Raw genomic sequence first — 27395 nt, 5'->3', positions numbered from 1 at the left:
GTTTGGCCTCAGGGTTTTTTTAGGAGGGTTATAGGATACCGCGTTCCTTGACGGAGGTACCGACTATTACGCGGAATTTGAGGTCTGCTCTACGGAATCTGGGGGTTGTTTCGGATAAATTGGAAAAAGAAGTCGCGCTGGGGCGCATGGGGGGGGCATTTAAGGTTAAACCATTGGGGGTTCGGTAGCTCACCGCTGGGGGGTGGTGCCTGAGAAGGAACCAAAGTTTTGACTTACTCACCACCTCTCATTTTCAAAAGGGGGGTCTGCTATTGTTTTCATAGACCCCGAAGCTTGTACGCTACACTTAAAAAAAAAAAAAATAATAATAATTTTGCGCTACTGTCGGGTGTGTGAGGCGCTAAGGGGCACTTTCTTCTGGTACACCCAGACAGTTTTTATGCTGTTGGTGTGCTGATGGAAGGATGAGTTTTTTGGGGATCAATGTCTGCCATGGGTTGCTACATTTACTGCGCCATGTTAAAATGTCCAGTTCATTGTTGTAATGGGTGTTTAGGGATGTGTCTGGCTTGGAGTCTGTCAGCCACTATTTCGATGATTTTCCGGGTATGGGGCCTCCTTCCTCGAATGTGTGTGCGATTCCTGTCCACGTGGCAGCGCATTAAGGTAAGTTTGGGCGTCTGCTGGCATCGGATAAGTTATTGACTCTGGAGACAGGGAGGGTCGGCTGCCGAGGGGCAAGGTAGAGTGGCTCTCAGGCTTGGATCAGGGGGAGGATGGGGCAGAGCGAGGTCCAGCTCCGGATGTTATAGTCTTTGTAGGCAAGTTTATTTCGCCTGTCAAATTAATTCAATGGGTAGGGTTTTCTGCCGACGGCTGTCGGCGGCTACTGCTGGGGGTTTTTCGTGCCCCAAACCACGTCATCAGACTGGACAGGGAGCTTAGGGGGATTTGAGAGTCTGGCACATGTTTTTGGGGACGGACAACGGGCGATCGCGTTTGATGGCTGGAACTTTGAGTATTTTTTGGTTTAGGGTTGGTCACGGAGGCGGCAGGGTCTACGGGTTCTGGGGCATTATGGCATGGGCAATGGAGTGCAGAATCTTGAACTAGATCCCGGGTGAAGGCGGGGTTACTTTGGAACATGGTACTTTTGGAATTGTTTCCAGTGGTCCTGGCAATGGAGTGTGGGGGGATGCATGTAAGAACTTAAAGATTAGGTGGAACTGTGACAACATGGGGGTGGTTCAAGTTATCAAACTGATTTCAGCGTCATCACAGTTGGTGGTAGGGTTACTGCGCCATTTAGTTTGGTGTTGTTTACAGTTGAACAATTTTCTGTATGCTATGTATCTCCCAGGCTGTGACAACATGCTGGCTGATGCACTGTCTCGGTTTCAGGGGGAAAAGTTTGGGGAGCTGGTTTTGCTGGCAGAGGAGGAAGGATCAGGAGGTTGGTGAGGGGGTTGTCATGGGCAGCTCACTCTAAGGTATGGAGGGAGCGGTTAGCTTTCATACGGCTGGCGGAAGCTGAGCTGGGTTGGTCCAAGACAAGGTTGTTGATGGTATAGTTTGTTACAGGCACATGGAAGGAAGGGGGGTCAGAGTCTGCCATGGAGCGGAAGCTGGCGGGGTTGGCCCCCTTTTTGTTAAAGATGCAGGGCCTGACAGATTTGTTAAAAGATTTTGGGTGAAACAAGCGATTAAAGGGTATTGTACGTGCCAATCACAAGAGACAATCGGAGGCCGGTCTCTTGTCAATTCTTCAGGCCATTTGTGAAAAAATTGGGGTCAGTATGTTACTCAGGCTATGAGGTGATTTGGTTTACAGCTGATTTTCTGTAGAGTTTTTGGAGCATTCGGGTGGGGGAGTTGGAGCCCATCCAGATGGGTAGCAAAGGGGTTGCTGGCCTAGGATGTGTATGCTTCAGAAGACTGGGTGGTGTTACATTGGCACAGGTATAAAAAACGGATCAGAGGGGTAAAGGGGTGAGTTTTCAGCTGTTTTTCACTGCCTGGTGCGAGGATTTGCCCGGTGCGAGGGGTATGGGACTTTTTGGGAATTAGTTCGGTTGGAGGTGGGCCGTTCTTATTTTATTGGGATGGGTCAGATTTGTCCAGGTTCTTATTAGTGGTGGTTTTCAGGGAGTGCTTTTGTTTTCAATCTTAGTTTATTTTCAAAAGTAAGAACACAAAGAATATAACAGAAAAATACCATTCTTTACAGTTTGGCAACACATATAGTATACATAGAATAGTGAGGTGTACTTTACCCATGTATAAACAGGAGTGATCATTTTAACATACAGCTTTCGGTGAACTACTGGTATATCATATTGTATATTGAAATCTTTATTCTAAGAGAGGAATAATATGCGGGTGGGGGCCAACATATAATGAACCTTGTAGTTTCGCGGGTTGGTGTTATCTGAGGGTTCCCTCTCAACGAATTAGACTGCTGTAGAAGTCTTTTATTCACCTATTATAGATAATCAAGTCATTTAGCTAGTCCAAAGATATGATCTTTAACTATATATGTGAGTGGTCGGTTCAGTACTTAACAAAGAGGAGACAGAAAAAGTCAGAAATAAGAACGTGAGTAGAAGTGTGGGATGGTACCTGAGGCACCAGGCACTCCAGCATGGCTAATCGGCGGGTAAGGGTGGGGTATCTCTGACCCAAAGGGAAAACTCATCAGAATAGCGAAACATGGACCATGAGGTCCAGGTGGCGGTAAACTGCTCCTCCTTTCCCACTTCCTCCGCCAACAGGCGCTCCAGATCTCTTATCTGGTCCACTTCAACCACCCATTCTCCCAAGGAAGGCACATCTGTCGTTTTCCAATGTCGGGGGATCACTGTCCTAACTGCTGCCAGAAAGTGGCGCAGTACATCTTTTTTAATCGACTTGAGGGGGCCTGGGAGTATAGATAATAGGGCTATCTCTGGTGTGGGTTTGATTGATGTCGCCATCAGCCTGCTGTAAAGATCAAAGACCTTTTGCCATAGTTTCCAGATTGGAGGGCAAGCCCACCAGATGTGAAGCATTGTCCCGCTAGAGGACAGGCATCTCCAACACACGTCTGTCAAAGAGGGGTTAAACTTTTTAATATCTACTGGGCATCTGTACCACCTCGTTAATAATTTAAACCCTTTTTCTTGGTTCTTGGTTGCCAGGGAAATCCTATGCGTTAGGATAAAGCTTTTTTGCCAATCAGTGGGGGAGATGGAGTGTTGCAGCTCCGCTTCCCATTTCTGTGTATATGTTGGAAGGTCAGGGGCATATTCGTTCAGTAGTAGGGAATACAACAGTGATACTACATGTATTGGTGGGTCTGGTTGTAAAAGCAGTTCGTCAAAGTCTGATGGGTCGGCCAGTATCTCTGAGATGGATGAGAAAGTGCGTATGTATGACGTTATTTGACCCCTTTGTAACCACATTGTTGAGGTCCCCAATTCCGTCCGAGAGGGTATGTCCGTTCTCAAGGATGGGTCAGCGCGTAAGACCTGTGCTAAACGTCTATGGCTATCCCTACTCCAGGGTCCAAATCTTAACTTGTTCGCTGCTGGGGGGAAAGCCGGAGTCCCGAAGAGAGGGGTCATTGGGCCCTGGATTTTAGACAATTTACTCGCTGAGATCATGCGGTCCCAAATCTGGAGAGTTTGGCGAGTAAGAGCAGTGGAGAATAAGCCGTCCCCACGCCCATCCATAGGGGTCCACGGCAGGGCGCAAAGATCAGCCTCATTAAGATATTTCTCTAGTTGAACCCAAAGTTTGGAGGAAGAGTGGTGGAACCAATCCACTATACGCACGAGTACCGCTGCCTTATGGTATATAGAGGCATCTGGGACCCCCGCACCCCCCCTGACTTTCGGGAGAATCATTGTGTCATGTTTTATCCTGGGGCGACGTCCCTGCCATATAAATTTAGAGAAGATCTGACGGAGCCTTTTGAAGAACGAGGTGGGGATATAGATAGGAATGGTCTGGAAAAGGTATAAGAATCGAGGGAGAACATCCATCTTCAAGACATTCACCCTACCCAGCCAGGAGAGCTGTTTAGAGGCATATGTGGTCAGATCCGCTTGAGTTCTGGTAAGTAAAGGGGTGAAGTTGCTGGAGAATAGTTGGGATGAGACTGTTGGAATATGGATTCCTAGATAGCGGATAGATGTGGAGCTTGTCTTAAAAGGGAAGGAAGTCGTAAGCTGTTGTAGAGCCGCTGTTGGGAGTGAAATGTTGAGGATTTCTGACTTATTTAGATTAACTTTAAAATTACTAACCTCTCCATACCTCTGAAACTCCTGCATAATGGAGGGTAGAGAAATTTGTGGTTGGGTTACAAATATGAGTAGATCATCAGCAAATAGGGCAATTTTAGTGTGTAGTGGGCCTACTCTAACGCCATGTATGGCCGGATTGTTTCTAAGGGCAATGGCTAGGTGTTCCATGACAATTACATAAAGAATGGGGGACAAGGGGCACCCCTGCCGCGTTCCGTTGTGTATAGTAAACTTAGGGGATAGGGAGCCGTTTAGTCTAATCCTAGCGGAAGGAGATGTGTAGAGGGACATTATTCTGGAGATCATGTTTTGACCTAGACCTAGTTGTTGTAATGATAAGCGGAGAAATTGCCAGTCGACACGGTCGAAGGCTTTTTCCGCATCGACTGTGAGAAGGCACAATGGGATATTGTGGGCCCGAGCATAATCCGCAATGAGGAGTGTTTTGAGGGTGTTGTCACGCGCCTCCCTTCCACTCACAAAGCCAACCTGATCTAGGTGTATTAAACGGGGTAACAATGGTTGCAACCTATTAGCTAAAATTTTTGCGTACACCTTTAGATCTACTCCTATTAGCGAAATAGGTCGGTAATTAGCGCAAACATTCAGGTCTTTGTCTGGTTTGGGGATGAGGGTAATATGTGCCTCTAAGGTTTGTGGTGGGAACACTGATCGTTCAGAGATGGAGTTAAATACTTTTGTCAAGAAGGGAGTAAGAAGGGTAGCAAATTGTTTATAGAATTTCGGAGTAAAGCCATCAGGACCCGGGCTTTTACCAGATGGGGTAGAAGTAATGGCGCGGGCAACCTCGTCTTCCGAAATCGGGGCCTCAAGGTCCTCTATCGTCTCGCCATCTAGAGTGGGTAATGCAGTTTGCTCGATGTATAAGGCTTGTGTTTCCGCTGTAGTGAGGGGAGGATCAGTGGAGCTCGCTGCAGGTATATTATATAGGGATTGATAAAAGTCCCGGAACACCTGTCCCATCTCGGAAGGTGATGAGACAGTTTTCCCAGAGCTGTCCCGTATATGAGGTATAAAGGAGTTAGGTTGTTTGGTGTGGAGGGTGCGAGCCAGGGATCTACCACATTTATCTCTAAATTTATATTGATGAAAAGCTAGTTTGTTCGCAAACGTGCGGGCTGATGCCTCATATAACTCTCTAAGCTGGGTGCGAGCAGAAGAAACCTCCGTAAGCAGTTCAACCGTCGGGGAGCGTTTATGAGTAGTTTCTAGTGTCCTTAGCTTATGTACTGCCGTAACTATCGCAGTTGAACGTTCTTTTTTCATGCGAGCACCCATCTGAATAAACCTACCCCGTAATACCGCCTTCAATGCTTCCCATTTCATGGGTGGTGAGGTGTCATCAGATGTGTGATCTGTGAAAAAGTTTGATATCGTCTCTGCTATCTGTGTTTCAAACCCTGGTTCAGTCAAGAGAGAGTCATTTAACCTCCATGTCCATTCTTTTATTGGAGTAGAGGGGATTGTAAGCGTCAGGAATATGGGTGAGTGGTCGGACCAAACCATAGGGTCTATTTCACAATTGGGGGACCAATCTAAGCAGCCGTGCTCGACTAAAAAATAATCTATACGACTGTATGATTGGTGGATGTTGGAGAAGTGTGTGTAGTTTCGTGAGTCCGGGTACAGTATTCGCCACACGTCTATGAGATGCATATTGTAGATGGTACGTTTTAGGGCCCGTATTTTTGGAAAGGATATAGACGAACGGGATGTCGATGAATCCAAAAGTGGATCCAGGGGAGTATTGAAGTCCCCTCCGAGTATGAGCTTGCCCTCCGTGAAACCCGCCAAAATCTTTAGGTATTGCAAGGCTGATGGGACTTGGTGTGTGTTAGGCAAGTATACGTTGGCTATTGTAAATTTAGTCCCCCATAATAAAATTTTTACAAAGACATACCTGCCTTGGGGGTCCGTCACCTGATCAAGCAGCTCAATAGGGAGTGTTTTATGAAACGCAATAGATACTCCTTTAGATTTTTGTGTCGGGTTGGTACTGTGTATCCATCTATTGAAATATCTATTGGAGCAGGAAGGAGTGGAGTCAGAATGGAAGTGGGTCTCCTGCAGCAAGAGTATGCTGACCTGTCTTTTGTGCATCTGATATAGAATTTGCCCACGTTTCGACGCTATGTTAAGTCCGTTTACATTATACGAACAAAGTTTCAGGTGTGGGCGCAAAGTCACCGTGTGAGCCATGCTGGAGTGCCAAAAGCTGTAAAAGGGAGAAAGTATTAAGATATGGAGGAAAGGTATAGGGAGCAGGAAAGAAAAAGAAAGAAGAGATGAAGAAAAAGATAAACAGACAAAGGGGGGGAAGAGAGGGAGGGGAGGAAGAAAAATGAAAGGAGCGTGAGGATAATGGAAGAAATACGATATAAATGAAAAGACACCTAAAAAGATGTGTCTGGAAAACTAATGTGTCCGCGAACGCAGAACACTGCGTGAAAATTCACGTTTTAGGCACAAACCGTGCCTGTCCTATTGTGGGGGAAAAGTCGAGATGAATGGGTCTGAGCCGTGTTCCCGACAGCATATCAGGCATGCAAGTAGTATGTGTGGCACACTTGATATTTAAAACGAGTGTGGGGCATAAGGCAGCTTAACCACAACAAATGATAACAATCAACCAAGTGTGTGCATTGGATTTAAATAAGTAACCCTGAGGTATATATAAAACTATTGCATTGTCTCATGTATATAAAGAAAGTTATTGCGCCAAGACAATTGGGTGGGTATATGGAGGGCAGGGAGAGTGGGGGATCCCCCCATGGGGGCAATCCTCTGCTCCATGTGTAACGTCCTTTAAACCCTATATTCTCTGTAGCAGAGACCGAGTAAAACCGGGTACCAAACCCCCCTCCGAGGAAGGTATCCCCCCACTCCCGCTACACCTCCCCCACTGCATATATCATCATGGGAAGGTGAGAGGAATCAATCTGAGACAATGCAAAACATCTTTAGAAAAACGTCAGATAAAAAGGAAAAAAGAAAAACACAAAAACATAGCATTGGTAGACATTCGCATTACCTGACGCTCTTCATAATGAGAGGCATAAGATTGACTCCAATCTATGCTCTCACCCGAACCCCAGCCAAATTGTAAATTGGCAAAGAGCAGGGAAAGAACCAGTGGAGACAAAACAAGCCATCAGTCTCTAATTAACTGTTGAGTTAATCTTCTGGGGAAGTAGGTCTTCTTATCCCTGGGCCAGAGGAAACTGATCTGGACCTAGGACGTCTGCGGCGCTGTGGAAGTGGACCAAGTCCCACCTGGCCTGATCTATCCTCTGGAGGGTCTAACCAGTTCAAAACTTCCACTGGATCTTGTTCGATAAAGAGGAAAAAGTCGGGCAGTTGGTCTGGATCAGAGAGCGTAAACCTGTTGCCGCCCCGTGTCACCTTGATGCTGAAGGGGTGACCCCATGTATAGGTAGCTCCAGCTTGCCGTATAAGGTCAAGTAGAGGGCGCACCACTCTACGCATATACAGCGTATTGCGAGATAAGTCAGGGTATAGGTGAATAGGGGCACCAAAGAAGTCAACAGGACCCAAGTTCCATGCCTTTCGCATGATCTCTTCTTTTAAAGTGTAATAGTGGACCCGACATAGAACATCGCGGGGGCGACCATCTCGGGCCCCCCCTGGTCCTCCTACTCTGTGAACACGATCCAGTTCAATTGGTGATGTTGCCTCTCTTCCCAGTGCTTTATTGAGGATAGTTATGACAGTGGGTATCAATTCTGCTCCAGATGTTGCCTCCGGTATGCCTTGCAGTCTAATGTTATTTCTGCGACTGCGATTTTCGCTATCTTCTATGCGGAGTTGCTGGTGACGTATGCGCCTAAGATGTGTCGCGGATGAGGATTCAAGGGCTGTTATACGTGCCTCGTGGTCATCCTGAGCCGTGGTTAAGACCGATACTGCTTCCTCGTTAGCTGTGACTTGTTGCCTCAGGGCGTTCAGCTCCACGTGGAGGGAATCTTCCATTTTGCTTGCCCAGGATTCGAAATCCATTCTGAAGGCAGAGAGGAGGGCAGCAGCTTCCGATCTAATGGGTTCTCCTGATAGGGGATGCGTAGCAGACTGGGATTCCCCGGTGCCTGTGTCGGACGATGAGACTGACCTTGTGGAGGAGGCTGAGGGCTCTCCCGTAGAATTCTGAAGTCTCTCATTATTGTCCTCTGCCGTGTGAGCTGCTGCTGAGGCGGGAGGCTTGGTCTTCCCCGGGTTGCGGCCGGGTGCCATCTTGTCTTTGGGAGTTCGGGGATCAATCGGCGTAGTTCTAAGTAGATACCTCTGTATGGTGCCTTGTTGGGGGTCGGTATGCTCCGTGGAGTGTGAGCTAGCTGCCGCCATGTATTATGTGGGTGTGCTATGCTATGTAAATAGCCTGTAGCTGTCGGGATAGCACGGGACTCAGGGGTGCGGGTCTTCAGCCATCCATAGTTAGTCTCTCTCCATCAAAACCTATCTTCCACGGAGATGAGGGGGACTGGGGAGGGTGACCAGGCCTGCGGGAGCAGCGGTGTCACCCTATTAACATGGGCGCAAGGCTGGGACACCGTATGGGTTCAAGGGGGAGAGCACCGTCCAGCCAGGGCACAGTTTCTGATAGTGCGGGCCCGTCTTGTAAGCTAGGCCGCAAGATGGTAAGATGGCGGCCGTCACTGGAAGTCTCTAGTGTTACCGGGGTCAGCGATGGGTCTGAGCTGGCTATAAACTTGTCAGATATGCCCAGGGGGGGCCACTTTAAGTGAGGGTGAATTATATGACCCCCTTACCTCCGGTCGTGGCGCCAAGATGCGGCGATGCTGGGGGCCTCACAGGCCTCGGGCCTGCCGCAAGCATCCAGTGCCTGCTTTCTCTGCCTTGTCTGGTGTCCCCTCCGCTCCGGATACAGCCCTCCTGGCCCCAGGGCCCCCGATCGCCCTCCGCGGCACCCGAGACCGGGGATTCTGTGTGTCTCGTAGGCCGCAAGATGGCGGCCGGCGTCTGTGGAGTGAGGCCGGCCGCGGCCCGAAAACAAGCAATCCGTCAGCCAATCTACTTAAATATTCTCAGGGAAGGACTCCTCCAGTGCCCAGTGGCTACCAGGTAGGCTTTGGGGCAGCTTTTGATGTCTGTGGAGGCCGGATGGCTGTAGATTGTAGAAGGCCGGCCGCGGCCTGAAAACAAAGTAGTCCGCCGGCTAATCTGCTCCAATGTCCTCAGTAAAAGGCTCTCCTAGTGCCCAGTGGTTATTAGATAGGCTTTGGGGCAGCTTTTGATATCTGTGGAGGCCGGATGGCTGTAGATTGTAGAAGGCCGGCCGCGGCCTGAAAACAAAGTAGTCCGCCGGCTAATCTGCTCCAATGTCCTCAGTAAAAGGCTCTCCTAGTGCCCAGTGGTTATTAGATAGGCTTTGGGGCAGTTTTTGATGTTTGTGGATGCCGGATGGCTGTAGATTGTAGAAGGCCGGCCGCGGCCTGAAAACAAAGTAGTCCGCCGGCTAATCTGCTCCAATGTCCTCAGTAAAAGGCTCTCCTAGTGTCCAGTGGTTATTAGATAGGCCTTGGGGCAGTTTTTGATGTTTGTGGATGCCGGATGGCAGTGGATTGCAGAGGGCTAGACAGAGCTCCTCTGCAGTGCGTCCATTCACCTCGCCATTCGGACACGCCCCCCTCCAGGGAGTGCTTTTGAACGGGGGGGGTGTTGACTGCATACAATTTGCCTTACACTCCTTACGCATCGGGGCGGCCACAGAGGCTGCCAGGTGTGGGTTGGATGAGGCGGCAGTTGAGAGTTTTGGCCGGTGGTAATCCAGGAGATTTCGCTCTTATGTGCACCCACAATGGTAAACAGATCAAGTTATTTTTTGGGGGAGGTACGGGTTGTAGGGGGTGGTTCAACTTGTTAGTTTTACTGCTGTCATGTTATGTTTGTTGTGTTGGTGCTTCCCCTTGTTTGTTTGTGATGTCATTTCAGATGGAGGTTACACACGCCTTGTCTGGATCTTGGGGCATTCTTATGGCTTTTGGGGGGCCAGGAAAGCAGATGTTAGAACGGTGGCAAACAGCTGGGGTATCTCTCGAAGGGAGGTATGTACTCGGTGGCTGGAAATTCCAGGGATGGTGTGGAGCAGTGTAGTACGAGGATTATGAAGTTCGCTTTAAAGTGAACAAGGTGGTGGGTAGATTTGTTTCACGTAATAGGGGTGTTGGTTATCAGACATATGGAGTTGGAGTTTTAATGTGGGATTGTACCTGCGGGGTGGTAGAGTTTACCTCTCGGCTGAGGGTTGGATCTATGGGCGCTGGGTCTTCCGGATGGGATTCAGCGGGACCTGCAGGTGTGGAGGCGCCCTTAAGGGTAAGGTGTTATCCTTGTGGGCTGTGGCAGTGTCTTTGGTCTTTGATGGTGGCAGAAAAACAGATGTGATGGAAGTGGTGGGGGGCTCAACCGTGGTATGGGCCCCTCTGGGTTTATTCCAGTGGATAGGTGTCTGCTGGAATACGGTATTGGTTGCACTGCGGGAAAGGGGTTGTCTCCGAGCTGATGATACGGCTGGAGGCCTGGTATGGTAAAAGGTCCTGTGTGTAGTGGTAGAAAATGTTAAGTTCGGGGTGCCGTCAAAGACCAACAGGCTGTGTGTTTAAAAGTTGTCGTTACAAAGGTTATTTGGAAATAATTAAATATTTTGGTTAATAAAAAGGCTGCTATGGCCATTTATACTCCAAACTCTTGTCTGGTCTTATTATTGGATGGTGGTATGGGAATGGGAGTGTGGGGAGTTTTGTGGGGTTTAAGGGTGGTAAGAAAAGTTGGGGACATATTGACAACTATCTTGACTACACTGGTCAAGATCTGGTGCAGCTGTGCATAATAGCCAATCAGCTTCTAACTTCAGCTTGTTCAATAAAGCTTTGGCAATTAAACCTGGAAGCTGATTGGTTTCTATGCAGAGCTGCACCAGCTTGTGCACTCTCCAGCTTTAGTAAATAACCACCCATGCGATTTATTATCATTTCTCTGTGTCCATAACTTGGTTTATCGTTGCTTTGTGTCTTTAAAGCTATTCCCTCCTGTCTAAGCTAAGCTCTTCCTCTCATCGTACTTGTGTATACTCCTCCCTCCTCCCCATCTCTGGAGCCATTCTCCAGTATCCTTTCATGGTGTAAACATCTTTCCATGTGGCTTACAACATTAACGTTTTTCTACCTAAGACTACTTCATTAAAAGGAACATTTGAAAGGCTTTCCTTGTCTGACTTCCTCAACATGTGAGTTTATTCATCAAGTTAAACTGTCTGAATCGATGCAAGGGATAGATAGAACACCAGGCCATATAAGTCCTATCTGTCGCTGGAGATAAAGTTTATGGTATTGTAGTTAGAACATTAATACTGCAGGGCCTAAATTTTAGCTTTAGGGTCCAATCATATCCAGTCTAATGTGATGCATTGTGTTAAAGCAGCCCACTCATTTGAATGACTACACACCACAATGGGCAACAGACCTCAAATTATTATAATTTTTGTTAGTTTATCATGGTTTTTTATTATTATTATTATTTTTCTCATCATTGTAAAGTAGGCACTTTAAAAGTATTTGTTGGAACTAATGTTAGGAGATTGCGCTGAACAGTAATTTTCTATTTATATTGTTTTGAGGTGACTTTATGGGACGTAATCAGTGCTAGCAGCTGTCGATCATTATTACTCGTCTAGGATATTTTGTTTTCTATATATTTTGTCACTTTTAAAATAGGTAGTTCGCAAGATCCTCATAGTTTGTTTTAGACCTAAAATCAGGCTTGCGCTATTTTTTTCACATCACAATGCAGAACCCGAATACACAGTGACAGTGCGTTGATTAAGTGCCATCGAAAAATTAATAGTACATGAGTTCATGTGCGAAGTGGTAACTCATTTTACTGTGTGTTACTGCAAAGTATAGATCCGTACTGTATATCTGGTGCAGTTCTGAATAGAAACCATTTAGCTTCCAGATAGTGTTAATTAGGTCCATTAAAATATTTTCGTTGACTAAATTAATACTATTTTAGTCGACTAAAATACAACAAAAACAATTGAGATGATTAAAAAACTACATTTTAGTCAAAAGACTAAAATACGATTAAAACTAAAATGGCATTTTTTTCAAAGGACTATGACTAAGACAAAATTGAAATTTGAAATCAAAATGAACACTGCACTACCATATAAGGATATGTAGGGGGCATCTACTAAGCTACTAAAAGAAAAAAAAAATAAGAAAAAGACTTTAATTTTTCTTCTTGATATTTAATGTTGGTAATATATTCAGATAATATGTGCAATGGCATTACAGTCAACAGAGTTTACATTTTTTTGTGTTTTTTTATATTTTCAAGTTGCACTTCTGCTTGTCAAAAAGCAATATATTTGTTTGTTTATGGCACTTGGTTTTATTTATAAAGACGTTAAATATCGCAACAGCTAAATCTGTGTCTGTAGTGCAAGTAGTGCAACCTTAATATCATAAGAAATAAACATGTTATTAGATTTTTACTCCAGGACTCTATAATGAGTTTGGCAATTCTAAAGAAATGCTTAAATAATGCATTCAATTTTAACTAAACCCAATTAGTCGACTGAAATGTACTGGAGATTTAAGTCGACTAAAATACAACTAAAACTGAAATAATGCAGGTGATTAATATATGACTAAAACTAAAATGGCATTTTAGTTAAAAGACTAAAATATGACTAAAACTAAATTGGCATTTTAGTCAAAAGACTATAACTAAGACTAAATCGAAATTTGACGTCAAAATTAACACTGCTTCCAGGTTTGTTTATCAAAGCTTAATTGAAAAAGCTGAAGTAAGAAGCCGATGGGCTACCATGCACTGCTGCACCAGATTTTGCACTCTCCAGTTTTAGTAAATCAACCTCATAATGTTAAAAAAGAAATTTTATGTACCATATATTGTCAGCCAAAAATTGTTGTTTATAGAGTTCAGCAGCTCAAGCTAAATTTAACAGACAACTAAATGAGTCAGAGCAATAACCCCCTCTCCTCCCTCTGTATAGCCCCATCTGAGGTTTAAATGAGAAATAGCCTGTCTGAAAGGAGATAACTGCTTCTGCTCCCTCTCTTTAGATAACCTAATGTGCTTTGGGAATCCATTGCCATGATTTAAATGTTCATAAAATATAATAAAAGGTATAAAAAAAGACAGCTTGCATAGTAATCTTAAAACATCTGTTTAGGAATTTACAAACTTTCAATTGGTCCTAAACCATTACAATTTCCTTGAGTTAAATGCTGGCATGTAAAGCTAACCTTGTATATATAGTAGCCAATTGTTAACAGGTCCCCTCCTTTCTTTCTCCGACGCTCTTTCTGCATCAGACTGACCAGCACTGTACAGAGTGGCTCCCCACTCTCTCCTTTGCAATCCTCATTAGAGTCCTCCAGGGTGATCCGGAACTGTGGATTGGTCCAAAATGTCACTGCCACAAAAAAGTCAATTATTATAAGAGTCCTATAAAATATAGAATGACTTAATTGAAATGAATACACATTTCTTCAAAAGGCATGAAGTAATCTTTCAAATCAGCTACAGTAACTTGAAAGCTCTCTTTATTCGAGTAGCCACACACCAGCTGAAGGCTGAAGTAAGACTGTCAAGGGAATGCTTGCTTGGTAAGGTGAAGGGTGAGGTGTACTTATGTGAGCTTACAGGGGGAAGAGAAAGAACCTAAATCATCAATGGAAATGTAGAGAGGCACTTGGCTGGAGACTGAGAGAAACACTGGCTGCGGCTGCTCTTTGAAGCTGCTGCCCTGCGGTGCTGAACTGGTTAACAGCTATATCAGCAAGAGGAGGAAGCTGCTAAAGAGGAACATTTCAATAGACTGAGCCAGGCAGCACTGCACTGTGGGAACTGTAGTCCAGAGGAGAGAGACTCTACTGTAATCAAGAGCTTTTAAACTGCATTTCCCAGAGGAAGATTGCCAGGAGGAGGGGAAAGAACTGCATTTCCTCAGGCTGTATAGAACTCAGCTTTAGCTTGCCATGAGAGAGCTATGAGAGTGCATGTCGCTGTCTAGTGTGCACCATCAGTGCTGCATAACAGCGGCCTGAGCAGGATTCAAAGTGTTGAGTCCAGGTGCATCAACAGCCAGAGTCACCTGGGTACAGAGCATAGCGTGGGCTAATCACTGTGTATGACCGGATGCTGAGCTGCAAAATCACTGGTGAGTTGCTGCTGTGGGGTTTTACTATCTGCTGCTATAAATATAGCGCTCTTTAGGAACTGGCCATACAGCCATATAGTAGCCCTATTGCTGCCTGCATGCTTGACTGGGATTGTTCTCACGTGCACCAACGATACAATTGGGCTCCCAATGCTAGCCAGCTGAAGAGATAAACTAAAGACTGTCCCTTTACAGCTGTTACACAAAGACCTTCACCTATTGCTTACACTAAGGGCACTTCCACACTGGGGCGGGGGGCGTCAGCAGTAAAGCGCCAATATTTTTAGCGATAGCGACCGAAAAAGGGTCAAAAGCGCCGCTGCCGAATTGATAATTGGCAGCGCTGGCTATCGCTGGCTATTGCTTTCAATGTCAGGGTTGTTTTAGGAGCGGTGTATTCACAGCTCCCGCAACGCTCCACAGATGCTACTTGCAGGACTTTTTTTCCCGTCCTGTAAGCGCACTGCTCCACTGTGAAAGCCCTCGGGCTTTCACACTGGGGTGGCAGGGGAGGCATTTTTCAAGCACTTTACAGGTGCTATTTTTAGCCCTTTAGCACCTGAAAAATGCCTCAGCGTGAAAGTAGCCTAAGAGGTACCTCTCAGTGGACATTGCACCATATGCTAGCCATTCTATTACAGTACACTCTAGACCAGGGATATGCAATTAGTGGACCTCCAGCTGTTGCAGAACTACAAATCCCATGAGGCATAGCAAGACTCTGACAGCCACAAGCATGACACCCAGAGGCAGAGGCATGATGGGACTTGTAGTTTTGCAACAGCTGGAGGTCCGCTAATTGCAGATCCCTGCTCTAGACTAATGTCAGGGCTGGGCTCAGCCCTTCCTTTTCTAAGCTGGCCGCTCAGCTGTCGGCTAATTGCCAGCTCTCATCTCTCTCCACAGTTACTCAGCTGTTGATGATCCTGCTCGTCAGTCCTGCCTACTTAAGCCATCCAGTCCAAAGGGTCTCTGCCTTCGCCTTAGTCAACATCACAAGAAACATCTCCTGCGTTCCTGTTTAAAGACTGGCTTTGCTGACATTCTGGCTCCAGATCCTGCTTGCTGTTCCACTACTTTGATCCCTGACTTCTGGCTTGGCTGATTATCTGTTCCGGTTACTGAACTCTGGCTATGTATTGAATAAGTTTGTTCTTTTTACTTTTATTATTAAACAAGTGTGATTTAACGATACTTCTATCTCAATCTGATTTAGTGGTTTCTGACAACTAATTATAGTATTATTATTCATAGCAGGTAATGCTTATATGCACTGTTCATTCATGATGATTCATGAGTTAATCCCAGTCTAGTGGTACAGAACTCTATTCTAAATTACCTTGGTATAAAGATTATACTGTCTTGTAGACTGTCTGAACTTACCTTCTGTGTGTTCATTTATACTCAAACCATTATTTTAACCTGTACCAATACATTTGTGTTCCTTCACCACTAAACGGTCCTGTGTCTATTATCTGGTACTAATTCACAGCCGAGTTAAAGGTATCTATACTCATGTCCCTATAAGTGCTTCAAGTAACTTTCACTCAACTAGGTATGTCAGAGAGGCTTGGAGTCGAGGCACAGAACAGAGAACCCAGATTACCAAGTGACTCCCTTGGGAGTATCGTTACAGAATTATAGATGTCTGCCATTTTCATCTATAGTGTTAAAGTAAAATGTATACTGCATTTTGGTCACTTTTACTTTTTTTTTTTGGTGGAAATTTTGAGCTAGATCTATTGGACTTTGTAAACAATATTTCTTAGCGTTGTGTGGTGAGTGGGAAAAGGTTGAGACAGGAATTTGTGATTCTTACAGTTGCGTTTGCATCCTCCTGCGTTCACTCCTGATATCCACTTTCCATTAAATCCAGTTAGACACCACTTATGTATTTTGCTACAACATACATCGTCCAGATTAAGGTGGCATATTTCTACCCGATAGAATTCAACCAAGAAGGAGGAAAAAGGCATCCTGCAAAACACAAAAAATCCAACACTGACAGGCTGTATACAGAATATTTAACCACTTCCCTACCGGGCACTTTCACCTCCTTCCTGCCCAGGCCAATTTTCAGCTTTCAGTACTGTCACACTTTGAATGACAATTGCGCGGTCATGCAACACTGTGGGGGTTATTTACTAAAGGCAAATCCACTTTGCACTGCAAGTGCACTTGGAAGTGCAGTCGCTGTAGATCCGATGGGGACATGCAAGGAAAATTAAAAACAGCATTTTTGCTTGTACATGATTGAATGATAAAATCAGCAGAGCTTCACCTAATTTCAGATCTACCCCTCAGATTTACAGCGACTGCACTTTCAAGTGCACTTGTAGTGCAAAGTGGATTTGCCTTTCGTAAAAAACCCCCTGTATCCATATGAAATTTTTATCATTTTTTTTTTTCACAAAAATAGAGCTTTTTAATCACCACTGGGTTTTTCATTTTTTTTTCTAAAAAAAAAGATAGAATATTTTGAAAAACAAACATTTTTCTTTGTTTATTATACAATTTTGCAGGTAATTTTTCTACTTCACTGATGTGTGTTGATGAGGCTGCACTGATGGGCACTTATAGGCACTAATGGGTGACACTGATGGGTACTGATAGGTGGCCGGATAGGTGGCACTTATGGGCACTGATAGGTAGCACTGATGGGCACTGATAGCCAGCACTGATAGGTGACACTGATGATGAGGAACTGATGGGCACTGATTGGCAGCACTGATGTGTGTGTAAACACAAATCCCTGTTCGGTCAGGGGAAATCCCTGTTCGGTCAGGGGAGGAGAAACAGATTGTCTGTTCCTACTAAGTAGGAACAACGATCTGTCTCCTCCCCCAGTCAGTCCTTTCCCCATACAGTTAGAACACACCTAGGGAACACACATTGAACCCCTTGATCACCCCCTAGTGTTAACCCCTCACCTACCAGTGACATTTATCAACAATAATCAGTGGCTATTTTTAGCTCTAATCGCTGTATACATGTCAATGGTTCCAAAAAAGTGTCAAAAGCGTCCAATCTGTCCTCCGCAATGTTGCAGTCCCAATAAAAATCGCAGATTGTCGCCATTACTAGTAAAAAAAAAAATAATAACAAAAATGCCATAAATCTATCCCCTATTTTGTAGATGCTATAACTTTTGCACAAACCACTCAATATACGCTTATTGCAATTTTTTTTTACCAAAAATATGTAGGAGAATACATATTGGCCTAAACTGATGAAGGCATTTCTTTTTAAATGGTGATATTTATTATAGCAAAAAGTAAAAAAAGTGTGTTTTTAAAAAAATTTACGCTCTTCTTTTGTTTATAGCGCAAAAAATAAAAACTGCAGAGTGATCAAATACCACCAAAAAAAAGATCTATTTGTGGGGGAAAAAGGACGTGAATTTTGTTTGGGTACAACGTCGCACGACCACAATTGTCAGTTAAAGCGACACAGTGCAGTATCGCAAAAAATGGCCTGGTCAGGAGAGGGGTAAATTCTTCGGGGCTGAAGTGGTTAAATTCGTTTAACCCGTTTAATCAGGTTTTGGAAATTAGTTTTGTTTATTTGTATTCAAATTAATTCAAATTTTCGAAATTCGAATTCGAATCGATTTGAATAGTTTTCAAATCAATTTAGAGTTTTAGAATTTAGAGTTTTAGAATTCGAATAGTGTTCAAATTCAAATAGTGTTCGAATTCAAATAGTGTTCGAATTCAAATAGTTTTAGAATTCAAATAGTTTTAGAATTCAAATAGTTTTCCAATTACCAAAGAGAATAAAATAGAATAGAAAATAATGGAATAGAATAGAAAAAAAATTGAATAGAGAAAAAAATATATAACAGAACATAAAATAGAACATAATAGCGTAAAACAGAACAAAATAGAATAGAAAATAAAATAATTGAATAAAATAGAATGTAACCATCTTCTGAAAGTCAAATAGAAAAGAATAGAATAGAAAATAATATATTTCAAAATACAATGGAATAGAAAAAAATTCAAATTTGAATAGAATAGAAAAGAATAGATTGCAATAGAATAGGAAATAACAGAATAGTATAGAAAAAAACAATAGAATAGAATAAAAAGAATATAACTGTCTTCCTATTCCAATCTGTTCTTTTCTATTCTATTCAAATTCGAATTGATTCTATTTTAATTCTGGGAATTTTTTTTTAAATTCTATTGTTTTTTTTAATTCTATTTGTTTTCTATTTGTTTATTCTATTCTTTTCTATTCTATTATTTTATTTTTATTCTATTTTTTCTTTTCTATCCTATCACATTACATAATATATTTTATATTCAAATTTCGGACACTGTTCTTTCTATTCTATTCTGTTTTTTTTCTATGCTATTCTGTTATTTTCTATTCTATTCTAATTTATTCTTTTCTATTCAAATTCAAATTGAGTGTATTTAAATTTTGGAAAATAGATATATTCTTTCTATTTTATTCAATTCTATTGTTTTTTTATTCTATTCTTTTCTATTCTATTATAGTTTATTTTATTCTTTTCTTTTTTTTACTATTCTTTTTTTTTCTATTTTGTTCTGTTTTACTCTATTATATTATATTCTTTTTTTCTGTTATATCCTTTTCTATTGTATTCAATTTTTTCTATTGTATTCCTTTATTTTCTATTCTATTTTATTCTCTTTGGAAATTGGAAAACTATTCAAATTCGAAAACTATTCAAAATTGAGTTGAAATCTATTCAAATCCGTCCAAATTTTTTTTTCGTCAGATTCCTTTAACCACTTCAGCCCCGGACCGTTTGGGTGGCCAAAGACCAGAGCACTTTTTGCGATTCGGCACTGCGTTGCTGTTACTGACAATTGCGCAGTTGTGCGACGTTGCACCCAAACAAAATTGACCTTTTTTTCCCACAAATAGAGCTTTCTTTTGGTGGTATTTGATCGCTTCCGCGGTTTTTATTTTTTGCGCTATAAACAAAAAAAGAGCGACAATTTTGAAAAAAACGCAATATTTTTTACTTTTTGCTATAATAAATATCCCCCAAAAATATATAAAAAAATAATTTTTTGTCCTCAGTTTAGGCCAATACGTATTCTTCTACATATTCTTAGTAAAAAAATTGCATTAAGCGTATATTGATTGGTTTGCGCAAAAGTTATAGCGTCTACAAAATAGGGGATAGTTTTATGGCTTTTTTATGATTAACTTTTTTTTTTACTAGTAATGGCGGCGATCTGCGATTTTTATCGGGACTGCGACATGGCGGACACGTTGGACAATTTTGACACATTTTTGGGATCATTGGCATTTTTACAGCAATCAATGCTATAAAATTGCATTGATTACCGTAAAAAGTCACTGGCAGTGAAGGGGTTAATCACTAGGGGGCAGTAAATGGGTTAAGTGTATCCTAGTACGTGTGCAGGGGACTGTCAAGGGGAGATGACAGATCGTCTGTTCATACTCTATATGAACAGACGATCTGTCTGTTCTCCCTTCAGAGAACTGTAAATGGTGTGTTTATACACACAGATCCCGGTTCTGCGTTTGCCTCGAGCGATTGCGGAAGCCGGGCACTAGGTTTGGTGGGCGAGAAGGGGGCGCGCGTGCACCTCCGGCGACGCGCCCCCTAGTGGCCGTCTTTGTTACTGACGTACCATGGCGGCGATTCGCGCAGCCAAGCCATGTTGCTGCAGTACAACTGTGGCGGCTGGTTGGCATGCGGTTAAATTCGGTACTATTTTAATTCGGAAATTCAAATATATCCGAATTTTATGAAAAACGGAAATTCATCCGAATTTCAATTCGGAACGAAATGAACTGAAGGTGCCAACTGGGCCAAAGTAAAAGTGTGGTCTAGACTTAAGATGTCCCTGGTAGGTAGAGTAAACCTTAATAATACAGTACATTGTACATAATACACCAATGGTTATTCCGCTTAAATTATTTTGCATCATCAATTCCATATTCAGGCCCTTTCTATGGCATACTAGACCACCAAGGGTTAAGCTGGAGAAATTGCAGAAACCTAAAGATATGGGTGGTCTGGCCCTACCTAACCCATAGCTTTACTACCTTGCAGCTCAGCTGCAGCATATTGCCCGAGCTATGCCCCTGTAGCCCCGGGAATGAGGGAGGGAATGTGGACTCAGTTAAGGCCCTTTTGCGCTATGTAACAAGGGTAAATGATATGGCCATGGGACTGGAGGCACTGGCTTATGCTAAATACAATAAACTCTTCCCCACGTATGTCCTGATGCAAAAGGTGTGGAATAAGGTTAGGCAATTGCAGGATGTCACTGGCTTTACTGGTCACAGCCCAATTTGGGATAATGGGTATTACAAGGAGCTACAATCCCTGCAGTGTGGGGCTAGGTGGAAAAGGTATGGAATCATGCACCTGCTGCACATTTTCTAAAATGGTAAATTGTGCTCTTTTAACCACTTGCCGTCCGCCCTATTACAAAATGACGGCGGCAAAGAGGTTTGATATTCCTGACCGGACATCATATGATGTGATCAGGAATATCGAGCCGCTGCGCTCCCCCGGGGACGCGCATCGTGGCGATCGTTGTTGCGGGGTGTCAGTCTGACACCCCGCAACACCGATTTAGGTAAAGAGTCTCTGACGGAGACTCTTTACCACGTGATCAGCCGTGTCCAATCACGGCTGATCACGATGTAAATAGGAAGAGCTGGTGATTGGCTTTTCCTCACTCGCGTCTGACAGACGCGAGTAGAGGAGAGCCGATCGGCTGCTCTCCTGACAGGGGGGGTCTGTGCTGATTGTTTATCAGCACAGCCCCCCCTCGGATCCCGCCCAGGACCACCAGGGAAGCCATCCACACTGGACCACCAGGTATGCCCCTAGACCCCCAGGGAAATACCAATATGTGCCCAGGCAGCTGCCAATCAGTGCCCACTCCAATGCCTACCACTGCCAGTGCCACCAGGGATGCCTCATATCAGTGCCGCGTATCAGTGCCACGTATCAGTGCCCAGCAGTGCTGCCTATCAGTGCCCAGCAGTGCCACCTATCAGTGCCACCCTATCAGTGCCCAGCAGTGCTGCCTTTCAGTGCCCATCAATGTCACCTATCAGTGCCCATCAGTGCCAACCAGTGCTACCCAGTGCCACCCATGAGTGCCCATCAGTGCCGCCTAGCAATGCCCATCAGTGCTGCATATTAGTGCCACCCATCAGTGCCGCCTACCAGTGCCCATCAGTGTTGCATATCAGTGCCCATCGTTAGTGCCCGTCAGTGCCCGCTCATTGGTGCCACCTCATCTGTGCCGCCGTATCAGTGTCTGTCAGTGCCGCCTTATCAGTGCCCATCAGTGAAAGAGAAAACTTACTTATTTACAAATTTTTTTAACAGAAACAAAAGCAAAACTTTTATTTTTTTTATTTGTTTAGCAAAAAATAAAAACCGCAGAGGTGATCAAATACCACCAAAAGAAAGCTCTATTTGTGGGAACAAAATGATAAAAATTTAGTTTGGGTACAGTTTAGCATGACCGCGCAATTGTCATTCAAACTGCGACAGCACTGAAAGCTGAAAATTGGTCTGGGCAGGAAGGTGTCTAAGTGCCCTGTATTGAAGTGGTTAAGGATTTGTAAACTTATGCCCTGTACACACGATAGGATTTTCCGACAACAAATATTGGATGTGAGCTCGTTGTCGGAAAGTCCGACCATGTGTATGCTCCATAGAACATTTGTTGTCAGAATTTACGCCAACAAATGTTTGAGAGCAAGTTCTCAAATTTTCTGACAACAAAACTTGTTGTCGGAAATTCTGAACGTGTGTACACAATTCCGACGCACAAAAGTCCACACGTGCTCGGATTTAAGCAGAAGAGCCGCACTGGCTATTAAACTTAATTTTTCTCGGCTCGTCGTACGTGTTGTACGTCACCGCGTTCTTGACGTTTGGAAATTCTGACAACATTTGTGTGACTGTGTGTATGCAAAACAAGGAATGGGACTACCTCCGCGCTTAGGATAGATAGATAGGTATGCAGCCTTCCCCTAATTAGCACCCCCCAATCTGGAAGGGGATGTTAACAGGTATATATGTAAAAGGGTGAGGGGAGAGTGGCGCTCCCTAAGTTGATGGGGACAGAGGTCTCTACATAAACACAGTGTATGTGTACTAATCCCAAATGTGCATGTACCAAACACCCACCTAACCCAGGTGAGTCTAGGTAGAAAAAATAATAAACAAAAAGTGTTGAACCCGTATACCAGTGTGTGTGTGTATACCAATATCAAAACATCTCCTACAACAGTGGTATACGTATATAGTATACTAAATCATATAATAATGGGTACCCCACCTGAAAAAAAGGGGGGTCTCACACACAGAAATGTCCCGCTAGCAGTAAAGTGGCATAGATGTGAAACTAAACCTTATGTAAATGCTCCATATCAAGCATACAAGACATAAATTAAATATATAAGCAATCCCTCTAAATAGGCTATCCCCACTTCAGTCCATCATGAACGCTGCTGCCAGGCTCATCCACCACACAAACCGCTCAGCGTCTGCTACACCCCTCTGCCAATCCCTCCATTGGCTGCCACTCAGTCACCGAATTAAATTCAAGATACTAACTAAAACTTACAAAGCCATACACAACCTGGCCCCCAGCTACATCTCTAACCTAGTCACAAAATACCAACCTAATCGTTCTCTTCGCTCCTCCCAAGACCTCCTGCTCTCAAACTCCCTGGTCACCTCATCCCATGCTCGCCTTCAGGACTTCCCCAGAGCCTCCCCCATCCTCTGGAATGCTCTACCCCAATCCGTCCGATTTTCTCCTACTTTATCCACTTTCAGACGATCCCTGAAAACTCATCTCTTCAGAGAAGCCTATCTGGCCCCCACCTAACAACTGTACATTTATCTTCTCAATCAGCACATCACCCACAGTTATTACCTCTTGTATCTTTTGACCTTCCCTCTTTGATTGTAAGCTCTAAGGAGCAGGGCCCTCTGATTCCTACTGTATCAAAGTGTATTGTATTTGTACTGTCTACGCTCAAGTTGTAAAGCGCTACGTAAACTGTTGGCGCTATATAAACCCTGTATAATAGTAATAATAATAATCCCTATGTGGTAAAGGTGATGCTCCAGAAGGGCAAAAAGTCCATAACATAGATTGTGTACGAAAATATCAAAAATGTCAACAAATTTATATAATGAAGAAAAAATGTGAATCCAAAAATGGCAAAAATGTTGATCCCAAAAAAATGTTCATACAAAAAATATAGTAAATAAATGTTCATGCAGAAAACTTCTAAGTGACTCTTGTGCTCCAAGAAAACCAGTGACTCCTGTATCATTGAACCAAAGTGGAGTATATCTGGTAAATCCAATTATTTCCAAAAGAGTTTTAACTGCCACATCTTATGCATCAAATTTAATGTAGGATGTGCAGATTGCACTTTAAGAACAGCAGGAGTGTCTAACGTGTGTAATGGTTTTTACCCTGAAGTAAGATCCAAGCCGCCCCATCCTTCAATATGCTGAAGCTGAGCGGCAAGGAAATATACCCATGGGTTAGGAGCAGACAGTCCACCTTACTCTTTGGAATATTGCAAAAATTCTAATATAATCCTGGGAGTTTTCTTTTTCGCCAGATCAAATCTCTTATCTGCATTAATCTTCCCAAAATACTTGAGCGGGATCCAACAGGGCAAGTTATGTCTCCAGCCTCTTTCAGCTACTTTGTGTATACATTGATTGTATATCATTGCTCTGGACTGGCTTCCTGATATTGGCAACAGCGGATCACGCATAAGCAATATGTGTTGCCATATTGCTTAGGCAAGCAGAGATGCATGTGACAGGGTGACAAAAAGCCGTGAAAATTTGAGAAGACTGATTTAAAAAGTTTAAAATTACATTAACATATTAAAGAAGTATTGCCACAGCTTAAAAATCTTTCTTGAATCCCCTAGGGCAGTGGTTCTCAACTCCAGTCCTCAGGACCCACCAACAGGCCAGATTTTAAGTATTACCTTGGGGAGATGCAGGCTAGAATACTGCAATCACTGAGCAGCAAATTATATCACCTGTGATGTATTTCAGTTATCTTGCAAACCTGGCCTGTTAGTGGGTCCTGAGGACAGGAGTTGAGAACCACTGCCCTAGGGAATCATGTGCATATAACACTTGGTCCTATTGTGATCCATAGCCCTGTTGTGCATTAAAAGTACATTTTCATTTCTTTTGTGCTATGGCTACACCCCAGGCTGAAGCCCAATTTGTAGGCTAGCCAAAGTGAAAGCTACCGCAAAGCCCTAGGCACTGCCCCCTCTCTAAGACACTCATTGTAGGCACAGGGAAATGTTTACTTACAATGGCATTTATTCATGCCCTTCCTGTATTCTGTGTCAGTCATTGCTGGTAGGGCTGTGTGATCTATCTGCCCATGCAGTGGATGTTTACTAGCATCTCACAGATACATCACGCAGCCTCCCCGGTACTGATTGGTCTTTTACTATTGGTTAATGGTATGAATGGAACTGAGCCCTCCCCCTGCTGTGCTGAATGATGGCACTTGACAGCACTCCAGCTGATCACAGATTGCGGCCACATGATCAGCTGTGTCCAACCACAGCTGATCATGGATGTAAACAGAAGCCGGTCATCGGCTCTCTTCCCTCCGCCTGACATTGTCAGCATGAGGAGGAGAGGAAAAGGGAGCTGATGACTGGCTTCTGTAAAAGGGACAGTGCCTACCATTCCCAACAGTGCCTACCACTGCTGCCAATCTATGCCCACCACTGTTGCCACTCAGTGCCCATCAGTGAGGCCAATCAGTGCCCATCAGTGCCTCCTCATCAGTGTCACCTATCAGTGCTGCCTACCAGTGCCCATCAGTGCCGCCTACCATTTCCCATCAGTGACGCCTATTAGTGCCCATCAGTGCCACCTATCAGTGCTCATTAGTGCCGCCTATCAGTGCCCATCAGTGCCACATATCAGTCCCATCAGTGCCGCTTAGCAGTGCAGCCTCATCAGTGCGCATCAGTGCAGACTATCAGTGCCCATCAATGTCCATTGGTGCCGCCTCATCAGTGCCCATCAGCACACATCAGTGACAGAGAAAAATTACCTGCAAAATGTTGAAACTATAAAAAAGTATTTTTTAATTTTTTTATTTCGGGCTTTATTTGTCTATTTAGCAAAAAAATAAAAAAACTCAGTGGTGAATAAATACCACCAAAAGAAAGCTCTATTTGTGTGAAAAAAATGATAGAAATTTCATTTGGGTACAGGGTTGCATGACCACGCAATTGTCATTCAAAGTCCGACAGCGCTGAAAGCTGAAAATTGTCCTGGGCAGGAAGGGGTAAAAGTAGGCAAACTTATATGAGAATTTTTTTTTATTGGATTTACCGTATATCTATTTTAGGCTTGTACAGAGCATGCATTGGTGTGTGTGTGTGTGTGTACAAGTATTTAATGCACATTTTAAAGTTTGTATATGAAATGTGATCATGGCGCAGTAGGAGAACTTATTGGCGATGCATTATACATTTTCCCCAGAACTCACCAGGTCTCTCCATCATCACACTGCAGATGCAGCTGAGCTTTAACTTCTGGGTCAACTTCATTCCATTCCAGAGCACTGTAGGAGGTACAAATAAGGAAAATCTCATCTGTTAAATTTGATTAAACACAGGATACAGTACTAATCAATTTTACTTAAAGCAAATCTCCAGTAAAAAAAGAATCCATTGAAAGATAAAAAACACTATTACTGAAATACTTGCCTAGCTTCACTAACTGTGAAGCTGCAGCCTTTCAACATACAGGACACCAGAAAAGTAAGCAAATTGCCTTTTCTTATACATACTTGGCTTTTTTTACAAGTGACACTGTGGTGACAGGGTCATTTTAAAGCCCAACTCCAGCAAAATTGGTTTTGCATGATTTGGATAGAGTAGGGAAGGGAAAGAACCAGATATCTTTGTGGCCTGTGTTCCCATTTTGGAAGATTAATTAATCTGAGTGTCAGGCAGAACAGAAAGTAATGCCGCGTACACACGGTCGGACTTTTCGTCTACAAAAGTCCAACGGACGCTGACGGACTAAAGCTGGCTGGTAATCCGATCGTGTGTGGGCTTCTCCGGACTTTCAACGGACTTTTTTAGCCTCAAATCCGACGGACTTTAGATTTGAAGCATGCTTCAAATCTTTCCGACGGACTCGAGTCCGGTTGAAAAATCCGCTCGTCTGTATGCTAGTCTGACGGACAAAAACCCACGCTAGGGCAGCTATTGGCTACTGGCTATCAACTTCCTTATTTTAGTCTGGTGTACGTCATCACGTAAGAATTCGACGGACTTTTATGTGATCGTGTGTAGGCAAGTCTGTTCGTTAGAAAGTCCGCCGCAAGTCCGTCGAAAGTCTGTCGGACAGGCTGTCGGACTTTTGTAGCTGAAAAGTCCGACCGTGTGTACGCCCCATAAGGGAAAGATTTTCCCACTTTCTATATATTCAAATGTCCTCAGTCAGAACAGGAATTGAGTGGATATTTCTTCAGTCAGGTCAGAGAAAGAAAGAAAGGGCCAAGAAAATGAATCAAAGGCACATCCAACCAGGTTCCAGGTGGCTGTTCGTGCTGCCACAAGGACATGCCGAATTTCAAACCCAATTCAACTCTAATGCAACGTACACATGGTCGGACTTTTCGACCGGACTGGTCCGACGGACTTTCCGACAGACTTTTGACAGACTCCCGCCGGACTTTTTTCTACGAACGGACTTGCCTACACACGACCGGACTAAGGACGCCCTTTCCGACACACAACCGGACTTTCCGGCGGACCTATTTCCCGATGGAGTTACGGCAGACTTTCCAAATGAACGGACTTGCCCACACACGAACAAGTCCGTTCATTTTGAA

The 27395-nt window shown here is 43.8% G+C and overlaps 1 protein-coding gene across 1 annotated transcript in view; it reads right to left on the bottom strand.

Moving 5' to 3' along the window:
• LOC141140831 (calpain-8-like) overlaps window positions 1-27395 on the bottom strand; it is an 85833-nt gene that overhangs the window by 38585 nt on the left and 19853 nt on the right. Inside the window, exons 8-10 of the mRNA XM_073628338.1 lie at window positions 26040-26114; window positions 16310-16467; window positions 13574-13743 (exon numbers count right to left, since the gene is read on the bottom strand). Coding sequence (XP_073484439.1) covers window positions 13574-13743; window positions 16310-16467; window positions 26040-26114 — 403 coding nt within the window. The remainder of the gene's footprint in view (window positions 1-13573; window positions 13744-16309; window positions 16468-26039; window positions 26115-27395) is intronic.

The sequence above is a fragment of the Aquarana catesbeiana genome, linkage group LG04, assembly GCF_042186555.1.
Source record: "Aquarana catesbeiana isolate 2022-GZ linkage group LG04, ASM4218655v1, whole genome shotgun sequence".
NCBI lineage: Eukaryota > Metazoa > Chordata > Amphibia > Anura > Ranidae > Aquarana > Aquarana catesbeiana.
Note: the sequence above shows the minus strand (reverse complement) of the source record. Positions and strands in the feature narration are given on the sequence as shown.